This window comes from Oryctolagus cuniculus, chromosome 3 (genome assembly GCF_964237555.1).
Source record: "Oryctolagus cuniculus chromosome 3, mOryCun1.1, whole genome shotgun sequence".
NCBI lineage: Eukaryota > Metazoa > Chordata > Mammalia > Lagomorpha > Leporidae > Oryctolagus > Oryctolagus cuniculus.
The window spans coordinates 106,170,392-106,191,317 of NC_091434.1; the positions used below are offsets into that span (position 1 = coordinate 106,170,392).

At 38.9% G+C, this 20,926-nt stretch overlaps 1 protein-coding gene across 4 annotated transcripts in view; it reads right to left on the reverse strand.

Moving 5' to 3' along the window:
* Nucleotides 1-20,926, reverse strand: part of THSD7B (thrombospondin type 1 domain containing 7B) — a 1,008,953-nt gene that overhangs the window by 661,238 nt on the left and 326,789 nt on the right. For all 4 annotated transcript variants that reach the window (XM_051849593.2, XM_051849594.2, XM_070071550.1 and 1 more), the window contains exon 3: nucleotides 15,853-16,666. In XM_051849593.2, the coding sequence (XP_051705553.2) occupies nucleotides 15,853-16,666 (814 nt within the window). The remainder of the gene's footprint in view (nucleotides 1-15,852; nucleotides 16,667-20,926) is intronic.

The following is a 20,926-nucleotide window of genomic DNA, read 5'->3' on the forward strand; positions in this document are numbered from 1 at the left end:
GGTAAGGCCACTGCCTGCAGTGCCAGAATCCCATATGGGTACCAGTTCGAGTCCTGGCTGCTCTATTTTCGATCCAGCTCTCTGCTGTGGCCTGAGAAAGCAGTGGAAGGTGGCCCAGGTCATTTCATTGGGCCCCTGCACCCAAATGGGGGACCCAGAAGAGGCTTATGGCTCCTGGTTTCAGATCAGTGCAGCTCTGGCCATTCCCAGTCATCTGGGGAGTGAGGCAGTAGATGGAAGACCTTTCTCTCTCTCTCTCCCTCCCTCTCTCTCTCCCATCTCTGTAACTCTGCCACTCTGCCTTTCCTTTTTTTTTTTTTTTAATTTATTTGACAGATAGAGTTAGACAGTGAGAGAAAGAGAGAGAGAGAGAGAGAGAGAGAGAGAGAGGTCTTCTTCCCTCTGTTGGTTCACCCCCTAAATGGCCGCTACGGCCGGAGCTATGCCGATCCGAAGCCAGGAGCCAGGTGCTTCTTCCTGGTCTCCCACGTGGGTGCAGGCGCCCAAGCACTTGGGCCATCCTCCACTGCTCTCCCAGGCCACAGCAGAGAGCTGGACTGGAAGAGGAGCAACCGGGACTAGAACCCAGTGCCCATATGGGATGCTGGCATCGCAGGCAGAGGATTAACCAAGTGAGCCACGGCGCCGGCCCCTGTAACTCTGCCTTTCAAATAAATAAATAAATCTTTGAAAGAAAAAAAAAGTCTTTAAAAAAATGAGGAGGGACCGGCGCCATGGCACACTAGGTTAATTATCCGCCTGGGGCGCCGACATCCCATATGCATTCCAGTTCTAGTCCCAGCTGCTCCTCTTCCAGTCCAGCTTTCTGTTGTGGCCTGAGAAAGTAGTGGAGGATGGCCCAAGTGCTTGGGCCCCTGCACCCACATGGGAGACAAGGAGAAAGCATCTGGCTCCTGGCTTCAGATCAGCACAGCTCCAGTCATTGTGGCCACTTGGGGAGTGAACCAACAGAAGGAAGACCTTTCTCTCTCTCTCCCTCTCACTGTCTGTAACTGTATCTCTCGAATAAATAAATAAATAAATAAATAATGAGGAAAGTAACAGTATATTCGAGCTTTTGGCGAAGCACTGGAGCCTGGGCAGGAGGGGGTGTAGGGTGGGAAGTATCACTATGTTCCTAAATCTGTGTATATCAAACACATGAAACTTATATACCTTAAATAATTTTTTAAAAAATGAATTTTTAATACTCTCAAAATTTACTAAACTTCAGATGCTTCTTTATAGGAAAAGCATTGTGTATTTAACTAAATAAAGTGGTCTGAGAATTTCAAGTATGTTTAACATGTATCAAATGTTAAAAGACTATATTATAAAGACTATATAATTAAAATTTAAAAAGTCTATATAATTAAGACTACAGCAAATGTTTTTCTATACAAAAATAAAATGAAAACCCTTCCATCTGTATTTTATTCACACAAACAATAAATATGAATCACTGTTTTACTCATGCAATCTGCCTAGACTTAAACTTTAATTCTTCAACTCAGATATACTTCTACTCTGAAAATAAAATAGAAACAATATGAAACAAAAACTAAATAGACAACTTAATTTCATAAGATATTGTAAAAAGTTAATATTAATACTATCACTGATATCTGAAAAAGAATGAATTAACAGGCAGTGTGACAGCTACTTAAAATCTAATAATGGAACTCTAAGGATATTTCTGTCGAAGCAGAAAAGAAAAATTAGTATATGCAATGAAACAATTAAAAACAAGAAAATTTTTAACCCAATAGGCAAATCAATGATGAGGGTGCAGAGTAGCACCTCAAGTAATACAACTGCCTCTCACATTGCAAATTAACTGTCAAGGGCAAATAGCTTGAGGTGATTATCAAAAGTCACAGCAATCAATAAGGCAGCTAGTAAAGGGTATTAATTAAACCTCTGTGGTGTCCTGGATTGAGAAAGTGACTTTCAGCAAAACAAACACTGGGGATTACAGTAAGGAAGTAGGATACATTCTTCCATAAGCAGAACAGAGGCACAGAGACAACAGACTGTCGCTTGTTTCTAGACTACAAGAAGCCAACAGACCTGAAGTTCAAGTATAGAGTAAAAAGAAACTACACTCGAGGACAAACGGAAACAATGTTCATTGCAAAATACAACAGAAGAATAAGGATACTAATATTTTCCTAAATGCATCATCAAATCCATGAAAAAAACCATAATTTTGAGAGATTGTTTTAAGCCTTTCTAGCTAAAATCCTAGAAGACTATGCTAAAACATTTCATCAACTTAGAAATGAGACAACATTGTCAACCACATGATCCATAGAAGTCAAAAGTAATGATCATTTTTGATGGTCGAAGATAGAAATAGAAGGCTCCTTACTTAACACCCTAGTTCCTTAATAGCTGAATCATTACATGATAGTACATGAATCATTTTATAATCTTTGATGAATAAAGGTTCATCTGGGGAGTGAACCAGTAGATGGAGGGCCTCTCTCTCTCTCTCTCTCTGTCTCCCTTCCTCTCTCTGTAACTCTGACTTTCAAATAAGTAAAGCTTTATTAAAAAAGAAAGTACCTGCAAGAGAATGTTCTCTTTATATAAGATCACTGAGCCCCACTTTTCTGACCTCATTTAATCTTAATTTCCACCCAAAACTATATCTCCAAATACAGATCACAGCTTCAATATGAATTTTGGGGGAACACAGTTATGTCTGTACCACTCATTCTGCTCCATCTATGTGTGGCCAGGACTGAACAAGATGATGGATACAGATTTGTTTTCCCTTGGTCAGTCTCAGTTTCTGCTTTATTTTATCAATGTCTTATTGGGTTGGGTTTGCTTCTAAAATATAAGCATACCTAGGCTGTGGCCAATGGCTTTACCTGAAGATCAACTGAAGAAATAGTTCTCTCTGTTCCAATAGCCTTGAAGAAGAAAAAGGAATCATGCCTTATTTAATAAGAGCACATGCTATACTCCATGCACGAATTAGGAGACTTTAGCAGTAATATTGTCTGTGTGTGATTGTGATTTTAGGCATTACCTTTAGAACTGAATAGAACTTCATTATAAACTTGAAAATTAATTGTGTACAGTGTAACTGAAGATCATATATAGTTTGGGGTTTACAGGTACTTATTAGGGTGTTTTGGGTAAGGATACTTTGAAAACATGCATAGGTGTTCTCCTACTCTGGCTGTAGATTATAATATATTAATTGTTACATATGAACTTGTGATATACAAAATGCTTTTAGAACCCTTTCATAAAAATAACATGAAGTAAAGTAAAAAAAAAAAAAGGAAATGGATGTTATAGATTCAATTGAAGAAGAAATCAAGCTGCAACCAGAGACAAGGGAGAGAAACAAGACACCTAAGGAAGGCAAGTGTCCTAGTCTGTTATCTGTATCCCCATTCATACCCCATAGGTGTTGACAGGTCTAGGCAGAAGTCCCAATCTCTGTTCCTCACAGGTGTCGACATGTCTGGGCAGATGTGATAATCTCAGTTTTATGTAAACCCCAGTTCAAGTTCCCCATAAGCATAATTTCAGGTTCTTCATAGGTGGTCCTAAATCAAGTAGGCTGCAATCAAACCCACCAATGCTGTCACCATTAAGGCCTGATGATGATGACCCTATCAGTATTGTCAGAAACCTGGATTGGACACTCAGTCTTGGGAGGCAATTCCACTGGGCCTGTGGAAGTTAATAAGCTGATCCTCCACTCAGCCTCTGGTGCCTGTTTGAACCAAGGGAACTTCCCCAATCCAGCTCTCTGTAATACCATGGCACAATGTAGAAAGGTGTTTAGGTTCAATGTGCCTTCTAGAATTCAAAAGAGGCCATGATGACGTCTGATTTCCATTTAACAAAAGGAAAATGAACTCTTCTGAGAGCCATTAGAAAATTTAATTCATAAGGCAAATTATTTCCCTAAAAATTGGAGAGACAAACAGGCAGAGACAGAGAATAACAACTTACAGGAGAAGAAAACCAGGTGCTGAAATCAGCAACAGAGCCAGAACCAAAACTTAAACTGTGATTGACAAATTAGGGAGGGTTCAGTGTCAGCAAATTTGAGATCTAAAAACTCCAAGCATGCACAGCCCTACTGTGGACTACACCTTCAATTTTACTTCTGATGAGCCCTGTAGCTTTCTCACAGAGAACAAGAGAAAATTACCTTTATATTTCCAGCAGGGAAAGGCAAAAGTTGATGCTTTTGTTAAAATATATCCATAGAACTGTTTTTCTTCATATGGCTTGCCCTCGCTGGAAACCATTTTATCATAGCCTAACCAACTGTAATCTAACCAGATTTTAACTTACATAAGAGAAGGAAAATTCCCAATTCCAGCCCTCTCTAGCTGTCTTGGCTTAACCTAGGTTGAATATGGGAAGAACAAAGAACCATTTATGAAGATCCCAGTACAGACACAGGCGCAATAAAATATGAAGACCCAGTCAAAGAACAATAGAAATCATGTTGTATTATATGGCTAAAGGGATTTTGCATTGAAAGTTAAAGCCTCTACTCAGTTGGCTTTGTGTTAATCAAAACAGGCTTTGTGGGTTTGATCTAATCAAGTGTGCCCTTTTAAAAGAAGGTTGAAGGGTCAGTGCTATAGCACGGTAGGCTAAGCCTCCCCTTGCAGTACTGTCATCCATCCTATATGCAAACCAGTTCATGTCCCAGCTGCTCGTCTTCCAATCCAGCTATCTGCTATGGCCTAGGAAAGCAGTAAAAGATGGCAAAAGCACTTGGGCCCCTGCACCCACGTAGGAGACTGGGAAGAAGCTTCTGGCTCTTGGCTTTGAATGGGTTCAACTCCAACCATTGCATCCCTCTGGGGGAGTAACCAGCAATTGGAAGACCTCTTTCTCTGTCTCTCCCTCTGTTTTTGCCCCTGTCTTTCAAATAAATAAATAAAATCCTAAAAATAAAAACGAAATTTTAAAGGAGCCTCTATGAAATTTCAAAAGCAAAACACAAGAAAAATGCAACAAGAGAAAAACAAAACAATCTCCAAGTATACCAAGTATACACTTAATACCTATTTACTTTAGCTCCTTTTACCTAGCACATCATGCACAACTTTTTTTTTTTTTTTTTCAAGATGTCGCTCCCCCTCTTCGTGGAGGAACGACACTAAGCCCTGCCTAGGCTTCATATCCGAGTCACGGCACCATTATGTCGCTCCCCCTCTTCATGGAGGAACGACACAGGACCCTGCGCTGCTCTTTCTGTCTGCTCGGCCCTCCCCGGGTTTGCTGCTGGTTCTTCCCGGGTTGGCTGCTGTCCCTTCCACCTCCGTGGAAGGGCAGTTCCCCCTGGCCACATTCCCCACTTCCGCAGGGGAGCGGCACACCGCCGGCCGGTTCTCTGGGGGGCTGCACAGGTGTTCCTTCAGCTAGATGTTCCCCATACATGTTCCTGGTGCATGCCGTCTCTCTCCTCCTTTATAGTCCTCCTCCGCCAATCCTAACTCGGCTGCCCACACGCCGAGTACGCTGCTCTCCTCCAATCAGGAGCAGGTCCTACAGTTTATTGGCTGAACTGGAGGCAGCTGTGTAGAAGCTGTTTTCTTCTCTCCCAGCGCCATATTGTGGGAGAGCAGATGCATAGAATAAGTCTTAATTCCAGTAACAGTCCAGTCCGGATTGCTCCCCACACAAGAATTTAAAACAACAACAAAAGACAGTTTGGAAAAACAGAGTAAGCATTCAAAATAGACCCGTACATCCAAGATTTGGGGCATTGTCCTGCTGGGAAACAACTATGATTAAATACTAAAGAATAAATGAGAATTGAGGTACCTTTCTCTGGAGGGAGGAGAGAACTTCCACTTTGACCATGGCCTTGTCTAAATATGATCAGAGTCAGTGAACTCAGGGGGCTTCCATAGCCTTGGCAGCTCATGACAAGAGCCTAGGGTGATTACTGAGGCCATAAACAAGAGTGTCAATTTGTTAAGTCAACAACAGGAGTCACTGTGCACTTACTCCTCATGTAGGATCTTTGTCCTTAGTGTGCTGTACATTGAGATTTAATGCTATAACTAGTACTCAAACAGTATTTTTCACTTTATGCTTCTGTGTGGGAGCAAACTGTTGAAATCTTTACTTAATGTATGCTAAACTGATCTTCTGTATATAAAGAGAATCGAAAATGAATCTTGATGTGAATGGAAGGGGAGAGGGAGTGGGAAAGGGGAGTGTTGCGGGTGGGAGGGAAGTTATGGTGGGGGGAAGCCATTGTAATCCATAAGCTGTACTTTGGAAAGTTATATTCATTAAATAAAAGTTAAAAAAAAAGAAGAAATGAGAATTGTACAAAATAGATGGGATATGTGAGCAGAGGGATAGAAACCCAAAGACTCAAAAGGAGACGACAGAAATAAAAACCATTCTCACAGAAATACAAAATGTGTTTGATGTCCTCATGAATAGTCTAGATAGAGCCTAGGGGAATATCAGTGAGCTTGAAGAATGTCAATCAAAATTTCGAAGAAACATAGAGAAAAAAAGAATGAAAAATACAGTATCTATGAACTGTGTTACAATTAAAAATCATATGCCAGTCACATAATGGGAATATCAGTAGGAACATAAAGAGAGACAATAATGGAAGAAGTTTTCCAAGAGACAATGCACGAGAATTTACTGAAATTAATGACAGGCACTAAATTACAGGTCCAAGAAGCTAAGGAAACACCGAATAGCCTCAAAAACCCAAAACATATGTAATCGTCTTACATTTAAACTACAGAAGATCAAAAACAAAGAAAAAAGTCTTGAAAGAAGTTGGATGGGTGTGGTACAGGGAGTCACTTTGTCTATAGATAATTAATGATCAGGTGTGAGACACCTCTTCAGAATCCATGCTAGCAAAAACAGAGTGTAGTATTGAAAGAAAAACCTGTAAACCTAAATTCTATAACCAATTAAATTAGCCTTCAGAGTGAAAAGAGAAGTAAAGGCTTTGTCAAACCAAAGTAGAGAGGATTGGTCATCAGTAGGCTTGCTTTGCAAATAATGTTCAAAGAAGTTCCTTGGAGAGAAGAAAAATTATAAGATTTGCAACTTGTATCTTTAAAACTACAGATGGATCATTTGAGATAAAAAATGTGTGCAATCTAACAGTAAAAATAGATTTGGCGACTGTAGATAATGAATAAGTGAAACTCATGACATCCTTGTAGTAACAGATGGGAAGGAGGGATTGGGAATACTCTGTAATAAGATACTTATTTTCTCTGAAATGTGTAGTGTTATTTGAAAGCAGACTTTCACTAGTCATAAATATACATTTCCAACTCTAGGGAAACCACAGAAAAAGTTGTAAAAATGTATAAATGATGTACTAAGATAGAAATGAAAATGAAATAAGAAAAAATTTACAATTAAAAACACAGAGGACAAAAGAGTAAGACAAAAAATGAGCAAAGAACAAAGAAAAGGAATAGAAAATAGTACTAAATAGGGAGATATTGATCCAGCTATACTAGTAATCAGTGAGTATTAATGGTCTGAACCCAGCCACTAGAAGACAGATTGGGGTCAGCACCGTGGTGCAGCAAATTAAAACACAACTTAGGACATTGGCATCCCATATTAGAGCAGCAGTTCATGTCCTGGCTGCTCCACTTATGATCCAGCTTCCTGCTGATATGCCTGGAAAGGCTGATGATGGCAAAATTACGTGGGTTCCTGCCACCCTTGTGAGAGACACAGATGGAATTGCTGGAACCTGGCTTTGCTGTGGCCCAGCTTTGGCTAGTATAGCCTTAGCAGACAGAAAATAAATCAATCAGTCTCTCCTCATCCTCTCTCTGTCTCTACCTCTCTAATGTTCTGCATTTCCAATTAATAAAAATACTTTTCAAAAAAATCATTGTCGCAGGAAACAGGAAAATTTATATGGATAGTAAATGGATGGAGGAAGTAAAGAATGCTAACAACAATCAAAATAATGTTGGGCATTTATAATATTTCCAGACAATGGAAAATTTTCATCAAAGAAAATTATGAGGGATTAAGAAGGGTATTACATAGTAATATAAACAGAATAATTGTCCAGGAAGACACTATAATTCTTTTTTTTTAATCTTTTTGACAGGCAGAGTTAGACAGTGAGAGAGAGAGAGAGACAGAGAGAAAGGTCTTCATTCCATTGGTTCACCCCCTAAATGGCCACTACAGCCAGCGCTGTGCCAATCTGAAGCCAGGAGCCAGGTGCTTCCTCCCAGTCTCCCATGTGGGTGCAGGGCCCAAGCATTTGGGCCATCCTCCATTGCCTTCCTGGGCCACAGCAGAGAGCTGGACTGGAAGAGGAGCAACCAGGACAGAACCAGTACCCCAACCAGGACTAGAACCCAGAGTGCCAGCACCACAGGCAGAGGATTAGCCTAGTGAGCCGCAGCAGAGGCCAGATACGATAATTCTTAATATGTATATACCTAACCACAGGGTATCAAAATACATGAGGCAAAACTTGATAAAACTGCAAAGAAAAACAAAAGAAGTCACTAACACAATCCCTCTCTATTAGTCATGGATGGATTAATCAGGCAGAAAAACAAAAATACAGTTGGACTAAACAGTTCCATCAGTTGGCTCTAACCAACATTTATAGAATACTGCATCCACCAAGAACAGAATATACATGCTTCTCAGGCTCACATCAATAATCACCCAGAGAGATCACATTTCTAGGTCACCAAAATGCCTTAACTATCTAAAAGAAAAGAAACCAAATAACAAATGTTCCCAGAATATAATAGAAGTAAAGCAGACATCAATAACAGAAAGTTAAGTAGAAAACCCTAAAATAATTGGAGATTGAACAATATATACTAAATAACAAAAAGATCAAAGAAGAAATCTCATGAGAAGCAGAAAAAATATTTTACCCAATGCAAATGAAAATTCAACTTACCAAACTTGCGGGATGCAGAGAAAACAGTACTTATAGGACAAGTCAGAGCTCTCAATATACATATTAGAAATTAAGAAAGACCTAAAATCAGTAATCTAAGCTTCCACCTTAGGTAACCAGAAAAAAAGATTATGAAATCCAAAGTAAACAGAAGAAAAACTGAATGAAATAGTAATAATAATATTTAATTTTATATTATGGTTGTTCCTAAATAACCCTTCAGGATGCTAAACTCTGGACAAGCTCAAGTCCCTTACATAAAATAGCATAGTATTTGCATATAACATATATATATATATATACACACACACACACACATATCTCCTCTTACTTATTTCACATCTCTAGATTACTTAGAATACATAATACAATGTGCATGTTGTGTAAATAATTTCTACATTATGTTGTTAAGACCCATCACATCAAAAGCTAGAAAAGAAAAATCTTATAATCAGATCAATAGGTACAGAAGAAATATCTTATAAAATACAATATCTATTCATGATTTTAAAAATCAGCAAATTAGAGCCGGCATTGTGTCGTAGTGGATTAAGCTGCTGCCAACAGCATGGGCATCCACATAGGATGTTCTGAGTTAGACTTCTGGCTGCTCCACTTTCAATCCAGCTTCCTGCTAATGTGCCTGGGAACTCAGTGGAAGATGGTCCAAGTGCCTGGGCACCTGCACCCACGTGGGAGATGCAGAAGAAGCTCCTGGCTCCTGGCTTTAGCCTGGTTCAACACAGGCCATTGTAGTCATTTGGGGAGTAAACTAGAAGATATGGAGGTTTTCTTTCTCTCTCTCTCTCTCTCTCTGTAACTCTTTACAATAAACAAATCTTTTTAAAAAGTCAGCAAACTGTGAATAAAGACTTCACTGAATTAACAAAGAACATCTACCAAAGAGGAGGAGAAGAAGAAAAACTACAGTTAACAATATGCATAATACTGAGAGGCTAGATGCCAGTACAAGATAAGGATAGCTTCTCTCAGATCCTATTTAACAATGCATGCAAGTTCTAGCTAATGCAGTAAGACAAGAAAATCAAGTTACACATATTCAGATATGAAAGACAAATATACAACTGAGGGTTTCAGCAGATGACAGTTCTGTCTATGGAAACAATCCCAAAGAATCAGCAACAACAAAAATCTCTGGAACTTTGTAAGATAATATAATTGGCCAGTGCCGCGGCTCACTAGGCTAATCCTCCGCCTTGTGGCGCCGGCACACCAGGTTCTAGTCCCAGTTGCCCCTCTTCCAGACCAGCTCTCTGCTGTGGCCAGGGAGTGCAGTGGAGGATGGCCCAAGTACTTGGGCCTGCACCCCTTGGGAGACCAGGAGAAGCACCTGGCTCCTGCCATCAGATCAGCGTGGTGCGCTGGCCGCAGCGCACTGGCCGCAGCAGCCATTGGAGGGTGAACCAATGGCAAAGGAAGACCTTTCTCTCTGTCTCTCTCTCTCACTGTCCACTCTGCCTGTCAAAAAAAAAAAAAAAGATAATGTAATCAGACAGCAGCATTAATTGCTAAACCAATTGATTTCTTCTATACCAGCAGTGAACAAATGGAATATGAAATTAAAAACTTCCACTTATATTAGCACTAAAAAATCGGGTATATAATCTAACACAAGATGTCCAAGCCTCATATGAAAAAAAAAAAAAAAACCTCAAAACTCTGATAAAATATATCAAAGATCTAAATAAATAGAATTCCCATATACATAGACAGTAAGTCAATATTATCAACTTGCTACTTATTCCAAAATTGTCTATGCCAATCTAAATCATATTATTTTTGTATATATCAACAAGCTGATTCAAAAGTATACATGGAAAGACAAAAGACCATGAAACCCAATGCATTATTGTAGAACACATTCAAAGTTCTGACACTAGACTACTTCCAGACATTACAAAATCACATTGCTCAAAATACCATGCTATTGACAAAGAATAGATATACAGATCAATGAAATAAATAGGAGATATAGAGAAGAACTGGACTTGCCCAAGAAGTCAAGTACTATCTCTCAATAAACAGAATACACAGAAATAAGCCTGCACATAGTCAACTGATCTTTGACAAAGAAACATAGGTAGGGCCAGTGCTGTAGTGTAGTAGGTTAAGCCTCCACCTGTGGCACCAGCATCCCATTTGGGTGCCAGTTTGAGTCCTGCCTGCTCCACTTCCAATCCAGCTCCCTGCTGATGGCCTGGGAAAACAGTTGAAAACGGCCAGAGTGCTTGGTCCCCTGCACTTGCGCGGGAGACCCTGAAGAAGCCCCTGCCTCCTGGCTTCAGATTGGCCCAATTCTGGCCATTGCAGCCATTGGGGGAGTGAAGAGCTGATGGAAGACCTCTCTCTCTCTCTCTCTCTCTCTCTCTCTCTCTCTGTCTGTAACTCTGCCTCTCAAATAGATAAATAAATCCATTTTTGAAAAAATATAAAATGTTAACAACTGAAAGGCCTTGCAATGGCTTTAAAAAACAGTATAGGTAATTCAATGAAGAAATTTTGGATTTTCAATAAATGATACTGGGAAAACTGGATATCTCATGTAAAACAAATACATAAACAAACAAAAGAACATAGAGGCCGGCCTTGTGACACAGTGTGTTAAGCTGCCATCTGAAATACGAACATCCCAAACAGGCACCAGTTCATGTCCCAGTTGCTCCACTTCTGATCCAGCTCCCTGCTAATGTGCCTGGAAAAGCAATGGAGGATGGCCAGAATACTTGGCCTGTGTACCCACATGGGAGTCTTGGATTAAACTCCTAGTTCCCAGCTTCTGCCTGGCCCAGCCCTGGAAGTTGTGGCCATTTGGGGAGTGAACAGAAGATGGAAAGTCTTTCTCTCTCTCTCTCTCTCTCTCTCCCACTTTCTCAGTAACTCTGCCTTTCAAATAAACAAATATTTTTTTTAAAAAATCAGAAAATAATATAGGGCCCAGCATTGTGCTACCATCAGTTAAGTTACTTGTGGGCAACAGCAGCATCCCTTATGAGCATTCTTTCAAGTCCTGGGTGCTCCACTTCTGCCCAGCTCCCTGTTAATGCACCTGGGAAAGCACCTGAAGATGGCCTGAGTGCTTCAGTCCCTGCCACCCACCTGGGAGACCTGGATGGAGTTCTGGGCTTCTGGGTGCAGCCTGGCCCAGCACTGGTTGTTGCAGTCATTTGGGGAGTAAACTGGCACAGGGATAACGCCTCTCTCCCTCTCTCTCCTTATCCCTCCCCCAGCCTACACAACTCTGCCTTTCAAATAAAAAATCTATATATCTTTTTTAAAAAGTGAGAACAGACCCTAACCTTATACCTTTCACAAAAAATAACTCAAAATGAAACATATGCTTAAATATAAAACAAAGAACTATTAAAATCCTAGAAAACAACATAAGAGGAAAATCAGGTTTTCCTTTAGTTTTGTGATTTGTTTTATATGCAACACAAAAAGAATGATCCCTGAAATAAATATTGAGCACATAGACTTCATTAAAATTAATGACTTCTTCTTTGTGAAAGACATTGTTAAGAAAATGAAATGACAAACCATAGACTGGCAGAAAGTATTTATAGAAAACATACATGATAAACAATTGTTATCCTAAATTTAAGAATCTACAATAACAATACAAATAATGCAAATAAAAGAAGAAAAATATCAAAACAGATACAATATCAGAGAAGATAAACAGATCATCAAACAAGCATATAAAAAGGTGCTCAACATCATGTATCATTCAGGAATTACAAATTAAAACAGTGAGCTATTGCTACACACCTATTAAAATCACACCTATTAAAATCACAAAAATCCAAAACACAGACAACAGTAGGAACTCCATTTTTGTACTGGTGGAAATGCAAAATTATGTAGGTACTTTGGAAGATAATTTGCCTATTTCTTAAAAACTAAACAGACTCTTACCATACTGTGCATCAATTGTGCTTCTTGATATTTGCCCAAATGAGTTGAAAGCTTATGTTTAGGGAAAAAAATCTGCACATGAATTTTTATAGCAGCTTTATTCATAATCATCAAACTTGGAAGGAACCAAGATGTCCTCCATGAGGTTGAGTGAATAACAAACTGATATTCAACAATGAAGTAGTATTCAGTGACAAAAATAAATGAGTTATCAAGTCAAAGGCAGACTTGGGGAAAATATGAGTTCATATTGCTAAGTAAAATAAGTTAATCAGGAAATGTTACACATCATATAACTCCATATTGAAAATGCAAAACTATAGAGACAATCAGTAAAATGACCAGTAGTTGTCAAGACTTTGGGGACAGGGGTAAAGAGATCAACATATGGAGAACAGGCACTTCAAGGACATGGAATTATTCTGTATGATAATGTAATGGTGGATGGTATGTCATCATATATTTGTCAAACCCAGAGAATATACAAACACGAATAGCAAACCCTAAAGTGAACTACAGACTTCTGGTGATAACCATATCAATATGGCCTTATCAACTGTAATAAAGGCACCTATGAATTGAAATTGTGCTTCCTTACAACTCAAATGTTGAAATGCTAACCCTCAATGTAGAGGTGAGGGCCTTTGGAAGGTAATTAGATCATGAGGGTGGAGCTCTCATAAATAGATTCATGCACTAATAAGGAGAGACCTGAGGGAATGGACACTTGGCCTCATGGCTGTCGAAAGTCAGGAAAATGTTATTTGTCTCTAACCCCAGCCCTCTACCCCCTCACAAAGTGAGGACTTGGCAGGAAGATGTCACTTTAGAAGACAAGAAGAGAGCCCTTAGGAACTAAATCAACCTTCACCTCGAATGTACACTTGCCAGCCTCTTTACCTGTGGAAATAAACTTCTGTCGTTTGAGCCCTACTCTACAGCGTTGTATGTGCATGTATGTATTTTAGTTCATGGGGCTGTAATAAAGCACTGTAGACTGGGGTGTAGGCTGGAAGTCTGGGCTCGGAGCACCAGCACAATAAGATCTGTGTGAGATCTCTCTTATGGGTTGTAGACTTCAGTTCTCATTGTAACCTTGCATGGTAAAAAGAAAGTTAGAACAAGCTCTTATATCTCTTCTTATAAGAGTACCAATTCCATTTATTAAGCTTTACCCCCATGGCCTCAGACCTCCCAAAGGCCCCACCTCCTAACACCTAAATGCAACAGAGGAATTCGAAAGAGACAGACATTCACAAGCTAAGACAGTAACACATTTACACAACATGTTATTAACAGGTGAACTGTGTTGGGGATGATGAAGAAGTATATGGGAACTCTATTTCTCAGGAAACCTAAAACTGATCTGCACAATAAAGTCTATTTTAAAAGAGGAGAAACACAGATAAAACAAGCACACAGAATGAAACAGAATCTATGGAATGTGACTGCAGCAATACAGCATGGAATATTAACCAAGCAACGTTTTTACAGAATACCATATACACGTTCAATCATATCACTCTAATCATTTGCTTAATCTTTTGGGCTTCATAGAAGTAGGCAATAAAAACCTGCAAATCACTCTTCAATGTACTTGCCAATTGCTTCTGGCATAAATCAGAATGAAGCATCAAAGATAAAATATACTCATTTGTGAAGTCAAATGGAATAAAAAGCAATCATCATATTACTTTGTTCTTAAACAGTTGAGGTAGTTTTCTGGGCACCCTGAGAAAGCAGCAACTGATAATAATGATTAATTATAGAGGCGAGCATCATGCTTTTTTGGTAATTTAAGTACCAGTGATAGGCATATTCATTTGGAAAAAAACCCAGTAATATACTACTGTTCCAATTTAAGACCTTCTGGAGGAAATTCAAACAAATATTATTTTCTTTGTGTTTCAGATTTATGTATCTGAAAGGCAAAGTTACAGAGAGATTGAGAGAGACAGAGAGAGAGGGGTATTTCATCTGCTGGTTCATTCCCCCAAACGACTGCAACTGTGAAGGCTCGACCAAGCTGAAGACAGGAGCCAGAAGCTCCATTTGAGTCTCCTACATTGGTGACAGGAATCCAACCACTCAGCCACCCACCATTGCCTCCCCAGGCACACCAGCAGGGAGCTGTATCTGAAGTGGAGCAGCTGAGACTGAAATCGGTACTCAAATGGGATTCCTGCCTTGTAGGCTGTAGTTTAACCATCTCACCAAAACAAATACTATTTTGAACACATTTCTAGGAATTTATATCAGCCTGTTTTAGACTACTGTTTTAAATTATATATATAATATATGTATATATACATATATAATATAAAACATATATAAGTATGTAACATGTATGTCTATTAATAATTTTGAAAATTTACTGTTTTTAGGAGTTTCAATACATTCCCTTTACATGTAGATAATGATACTATTGTTACTTAATTTGTTTTATCAAAGCAATGCCAAAGAAAGCACTCTCAGATTAACTTTCTATTATTACTAATAGAAAGCATCAATTATTCATATAAATAAGGCTTCACAAGGGTGAAAACAAAAATCAACAAGAGCATAACTAATCTTTAATAGCAAATATTTCAAAGGACAGTCAATAGTGACATAATATATGCCCTTAATTTGAGAGTGAACTAGAGTATTTATCATTATAAAGAACTATTTAGTCTCCCATTACTATTGTAACAAAAGAGCTATTTTATAATTTCTACTGTCTTGATAAAATACGGAAATATACAACTTACTTGTAAGACTGCACCAGTACTCATCCAGAAAATTAAGAGTACTACCTGTTCTAGACCACAAACTTTCTAATATTTCTAATGGAATCTGAAAATTGCTGAAATTAAGCTTCTAAAAAGTTCAGACTAAAAGCTTAATTAAAATGTTCCCCTTGCATAAAATCTCAAGAGGCTTTATAAAATCACCCCATTTTAGGTGAATTAAGAACACAAGCATTGATGTCCTCTTACCTTATCAGAGCATTTTTTCCATCACTTCTGGTACACCAAACTTGTCGGGTTTGATAACCTATCTCTATGTCCCAGGGCTGGGAATGGTGATGATGTGCTTTGTAACTCTGATGTCTGTAGGTGATCTGCTCATCTGAATCAGAGCTAAAATCCACAGCAGTTCTTCCCGTGAGGTTAATTTCTTTAAGATGAGGCAGTCTACATTTACTCCATGGTCCAACTTTAAGGCTATAGGTATATTCCTCTTCTCCAAGAGGACAGGAAGTGGGAACATCACAGACTCTGGACTCTGTCAGATTTGGGCACTGCAGCCCACCATACAGTGGGGGAGCAATGGCCACACGAGTTCTGTGCTGCAGTTTCTTGCCACACCCCTTGCTACACTTGGACCACGGTGAGAACTCAGATACCACACAATCCCGGGGGCAAGGAATGAGGCAGGCTTGCTCTGCGGGGGGCTGAGGGGCAAAATGTTCACATATTTCATTTGCAACCATGGTTCTGTTCAGCTTCTGAAGACAGCGCACGGTCCGGTGCTGCAGCCCATGCTGAGCTGTCACACACTCTGCAGTCCGAGGCTTGACTTCTCCTTGGACAAAAGGGACGAGCACACAGTGGTGCCAATCAGAGACCTCCCATCGGAAGAGTTCGCTGTGCCAGTCACAGACACGGAAACAGCTTCTCTCCTTTGGGGGCCGGCTGTTCTCATCACAGTTTGACAAGTGACTTGTCCACCCTTCAATGTGAAAACACCACACTGCTCGGCTCTGCACTCCTCCGGGCCCACAGTCTCCTGTACACCTTCCCCAGGGACCTACAGATAGAAAAACAAGGGTGTCAGTTACTCAGAGATTACATTCAGTAACCCAGACGAAAATAGAGGTCAACCAACACTCTTCCCAAAGCAGTAGGAAAGTACAAATTTTGGTGAGTTGGAGACACTGTAATTTACGGGTAAGAATGTGAACTCTGAATCAGTTTGCTTTTGTTGAAATTGCCATTCCATTTCTTGCCAGCAATGTAAACCTGGATCAATTACTTTTCAAAGTCTTACTTCCTTACCTGTATAATGCAAATGATAATAAAAGCACTGATTTGTAGAGTTGTTTAACTTTAACAAATAAATAACACATTTAATAATGACTGTACTACTCTATAATTATGATGTTCCAAAGCCAACAACTTGAACCCAAGATTTATACTTTTTAGTTAGACAATGTTTCATCTAAAAGAGAAGCCCTAAAGCCCAGATTTTAATAAAATAGGATTTTTCATGCTTCCAATCCTTCAGTACCTATCTTGAGAAATTCAGAAGATAACCATATTTTTTTTGTCAGGCAGAGTGGACAGTGAGAATGAGAGACAGAGAGAAAGAGATAACAGTATTTTTTAAATAAAACTTGACAAATACCCTAAATATATTTTCATCTTGTAAATAAGTGTGCCCAGTCTGGGTTAGTTCTTGCAGAATGAATTGCATCAGAGAAAACCTCACCCAGGGTAAAAAAGCAAAGTAGTAAAAGAAGCCACAGCACAGAATTTACTGTGGAAATTCTGCCCCTAGGAACCTTGACATACACCCCCTGTGGTTACTGATTGGTACTGTGTCCAGGTAAAGCTTCCAATGTTAGCTTGTAAATGTCAATTCTTTGAATTAATTAGTTTTTGTTAGGTGTCCAAGTAATGGAGAGAGCCATTCATTGATTTTTATCATGTTTTTCATCTAACCTACAGACATACCAGCTGGTCTTACCCAAAAGGTTGATTATATATCTTTTCACATGAACAAGTAATCACATTTTATGTCAATGGAAAAAATAGATTCTTCCCTTTTATTTTACTTAAATATGTGATCTGAATCTGAAGAGATTTTACCAACTTAACTAGGTAACCTCTGCCCCATACAAAGACTGTGACCATCACAAAGGCACATCAGACCTGAGAAGCACATTCGTATACACAGCCAAGATAAACAAGATACATTTCTCTCTCTTTACCAAAATCTGATCAGCTACCCCTCATGCTAGTTAATCACTTTCTGGAAAAGATGCCCATGTGCATCCATTACATATATAGGAACAACAAACATGTTCACAGTCACATGTGCTGGGGGAGACACGAATCTATCTCCAGGGAAACAGGTGTCTGCATTGGGACCACATGCTGCCCTCTAGTGGATGTTCATTCCAGTTCTTCCTTTCATTACTGCTTTGACCTGTAAACCAGCGTCCATGAGAGAGGTGGACACAGAAAAGGCTCTCCCCTCCCTTCAGGCCTGCACACAACAGACTTCCACTGAAACAGAGGACGGGCTTCAGCAGCTTTCCCACTCATCTACCCTGGCCAGCTGCCCCAGCCTCAACTGCTCAAGGCACAGTGAACATACACAGAGAGTGGTACTCTCAGTATATACCTATCCAATCAACTGCCCTCAAATTTGGTCATTTGTCCCCCAGAAATTTTTGTGTCGATTAAAGAATGTGAGGAAAGTTAAGTTATTTCTCACTAATCTTAGATAAGATCTTTTAAATGAGTTACATCGAATAGTAACTTACCAATGACCCCTGATCTTTCTTGTTTAATTCCTAATTATTATAATATTTTCTTAAGTTCTCTACTTTCAAACTAGTGAAGTTAGCTATTTTCTGTTGTTTGAAATCACTAACAATTTAAACCTATTCAGTAAGTATTTTTCTCTTAGCTCTCATACCCTCTGTCTATACAGAATTTTATCAAATTGCAAATTTTTCATAGAAAAACAGAAGATATTGTACAAATATTAAGAAATTGAAATTACTACTGTTATAGATTTATTAGTTTAGCTATTATCTCCCATTTTTTAGTTATTTCTTTGGATATGAGTAGAGCAAGTAGGTGAGCAATGATTCCCTAGCCCACTTCTCCCCACTCTGCCCCCCAATCCCACCGTAGGCGTGAAATTGGAAGGCAGTAGGTCTTTCAAGTTAAGATACATGCGTGTTTGTAAATAGTAGACAATACATTTAGGAGGGCAGGGTCAATGAGAATTACAGTTCTTCCTTATGCTAAAGCAAATGTTGGGAACCAGCAAAAATGTGAAAATAGCAAGCAAATGCAAAGTGAACTGTATATGCTTAGAATAAATGGAAAGAAAATTGTGAACAAGACATTTCAGATGGAGACGAGACCTCTCAGCAATTGACCTAAAACAATTTGCATTTCTCAGGCATGGACGGGAAACGTGTTCCATGATTTATTCAGTTGTATTTGACTGTGAACTTTCAATGCACACACAAGTGAAAATCACATAGCCCTAAGGGGTTTTGCCATTTCAAAAAAAGATGCATATTGAAGTACAATGTGACCTGCAGTTTGAGAAACCTTACATCCCATGTGCAAGTGCAGAAATAGAAGATTCAAAATTTGAGCACTTACAGAAAGAAAAATACCACCTTTAAATTTACCATAAATATAAACCTTGATTACATTCAGAATACACATCTGAGATAAATGTTAATAAATATCCAAAGAAATAATCTAAAGAAACAGATACGAATCCTAGTTTTTCAAAATCAGTCATTTTATGTCTTAATGGGAAAATAGTAGCCATGAAAATAACAATAAAACAAAACATAAAATATAATATCTGAAAGATAAAAAGTTTAATAATTAACATGATGTGGCTCTAACCTGAAACAGGCTGCATTGCATTCTTCAAAAATATGTCTATGATACAACCGGGATCTAATTCTGTGTATGTTTACCCGGGCCAACATTGCATAAAACTACCATCTACCTACAATTTATTATCCTTTCTGTGGGATAACATTTCACTATCAAAATAACCTGCTAAGTATTTTAAGTCCCTTCAGTTTCAATTAACATGTTAAAATTTTGGCTGACAGGTGAGTTATTTGGACATGGAAGGGTAGCATTGATTAACTCTCATACACATCCAAATGTAGGACTCTGATTCCTCCTCTTTTTCTGCCAGGGAGTGCAGATATGTGAACACTCTAAAGTAATATTCCTCTAGAAGCAAAAAAGTGCTGGCACATTTGATTCTCTTAATTAAGTTACCCTTAACTGGATTAGTTTAGATGAATGTATCACGCCACTAAATCATCACATTTCAGACAGCTGCTGGCTGCTGCATTTCAGGTGTGCTGTGCACTAAGACGCCTGCCACAGAAAATAAAGGCGGCTCTGGAGGACACATTCTCTCCACAGCTGTCGCACAGTACTCGCCACTGCTGGAAGCCACAGCCCTGATTCAGTATCATCCATGCAACAGGAAGAAATGTTTGCTATATTATTCATTTCTTCCTAGCCGCAGCTTTTATGATCCTGCCATTGTTTTATTTTTAACATGGGCAAGGAGGGGTGAAGAATGACATGAATGATAATGCACGGCTTTAGCATGTTAAGTAAATTATTTGTGGGTAATTACTACACCAAAGCACTCATAAACCTCAGAAATACAAAATCTGACATAAGGCAACATTGGCTTACCTGTAAGATGCTTCATTTCCAAGAAAGAGCTCAAAATTTATGTAGGAACTTTCACTTTTCAAAAAAGCTTCTACACTGACTACAGAATAAAGCAGCACCTCTCTTACACAGCAGACACATAGATAAGAAACTTCACTTTTGAAAACACACCTAAGAATCTCAGGAATGAGAAAAATGGCACCCATTCCTTAAAATTACAGCTAATTATTACCTACTACCTGACAGATACTGTATCAGTCTCGGAATGTAAAATGAGTAAGATATTAAATATCTCTTCTAAAATCTGTGCACAAAAGTAATGCAAATTTACTACTGAAAGACATTTGGTCCTTACACTTACTTTACAAACAATATCAACAATCTTACGGCTTTGGTTTCCCAGAATTCATTAGATCTAAAATAGCAAACTGGTAGCTAGGAGGGAGTCCTGGAGGCAGGTACACTGATGGAAATAAGAGGAGTTTCCAAATCTCTATTTCTAAGTCAATCATTACCATCAATTACCTTCACTATCGAATGAATGATGTACAAAGCCTCCCAATACTCACTAAACTCTTAAAGAAAACATTCTCCTTAGGTCTAT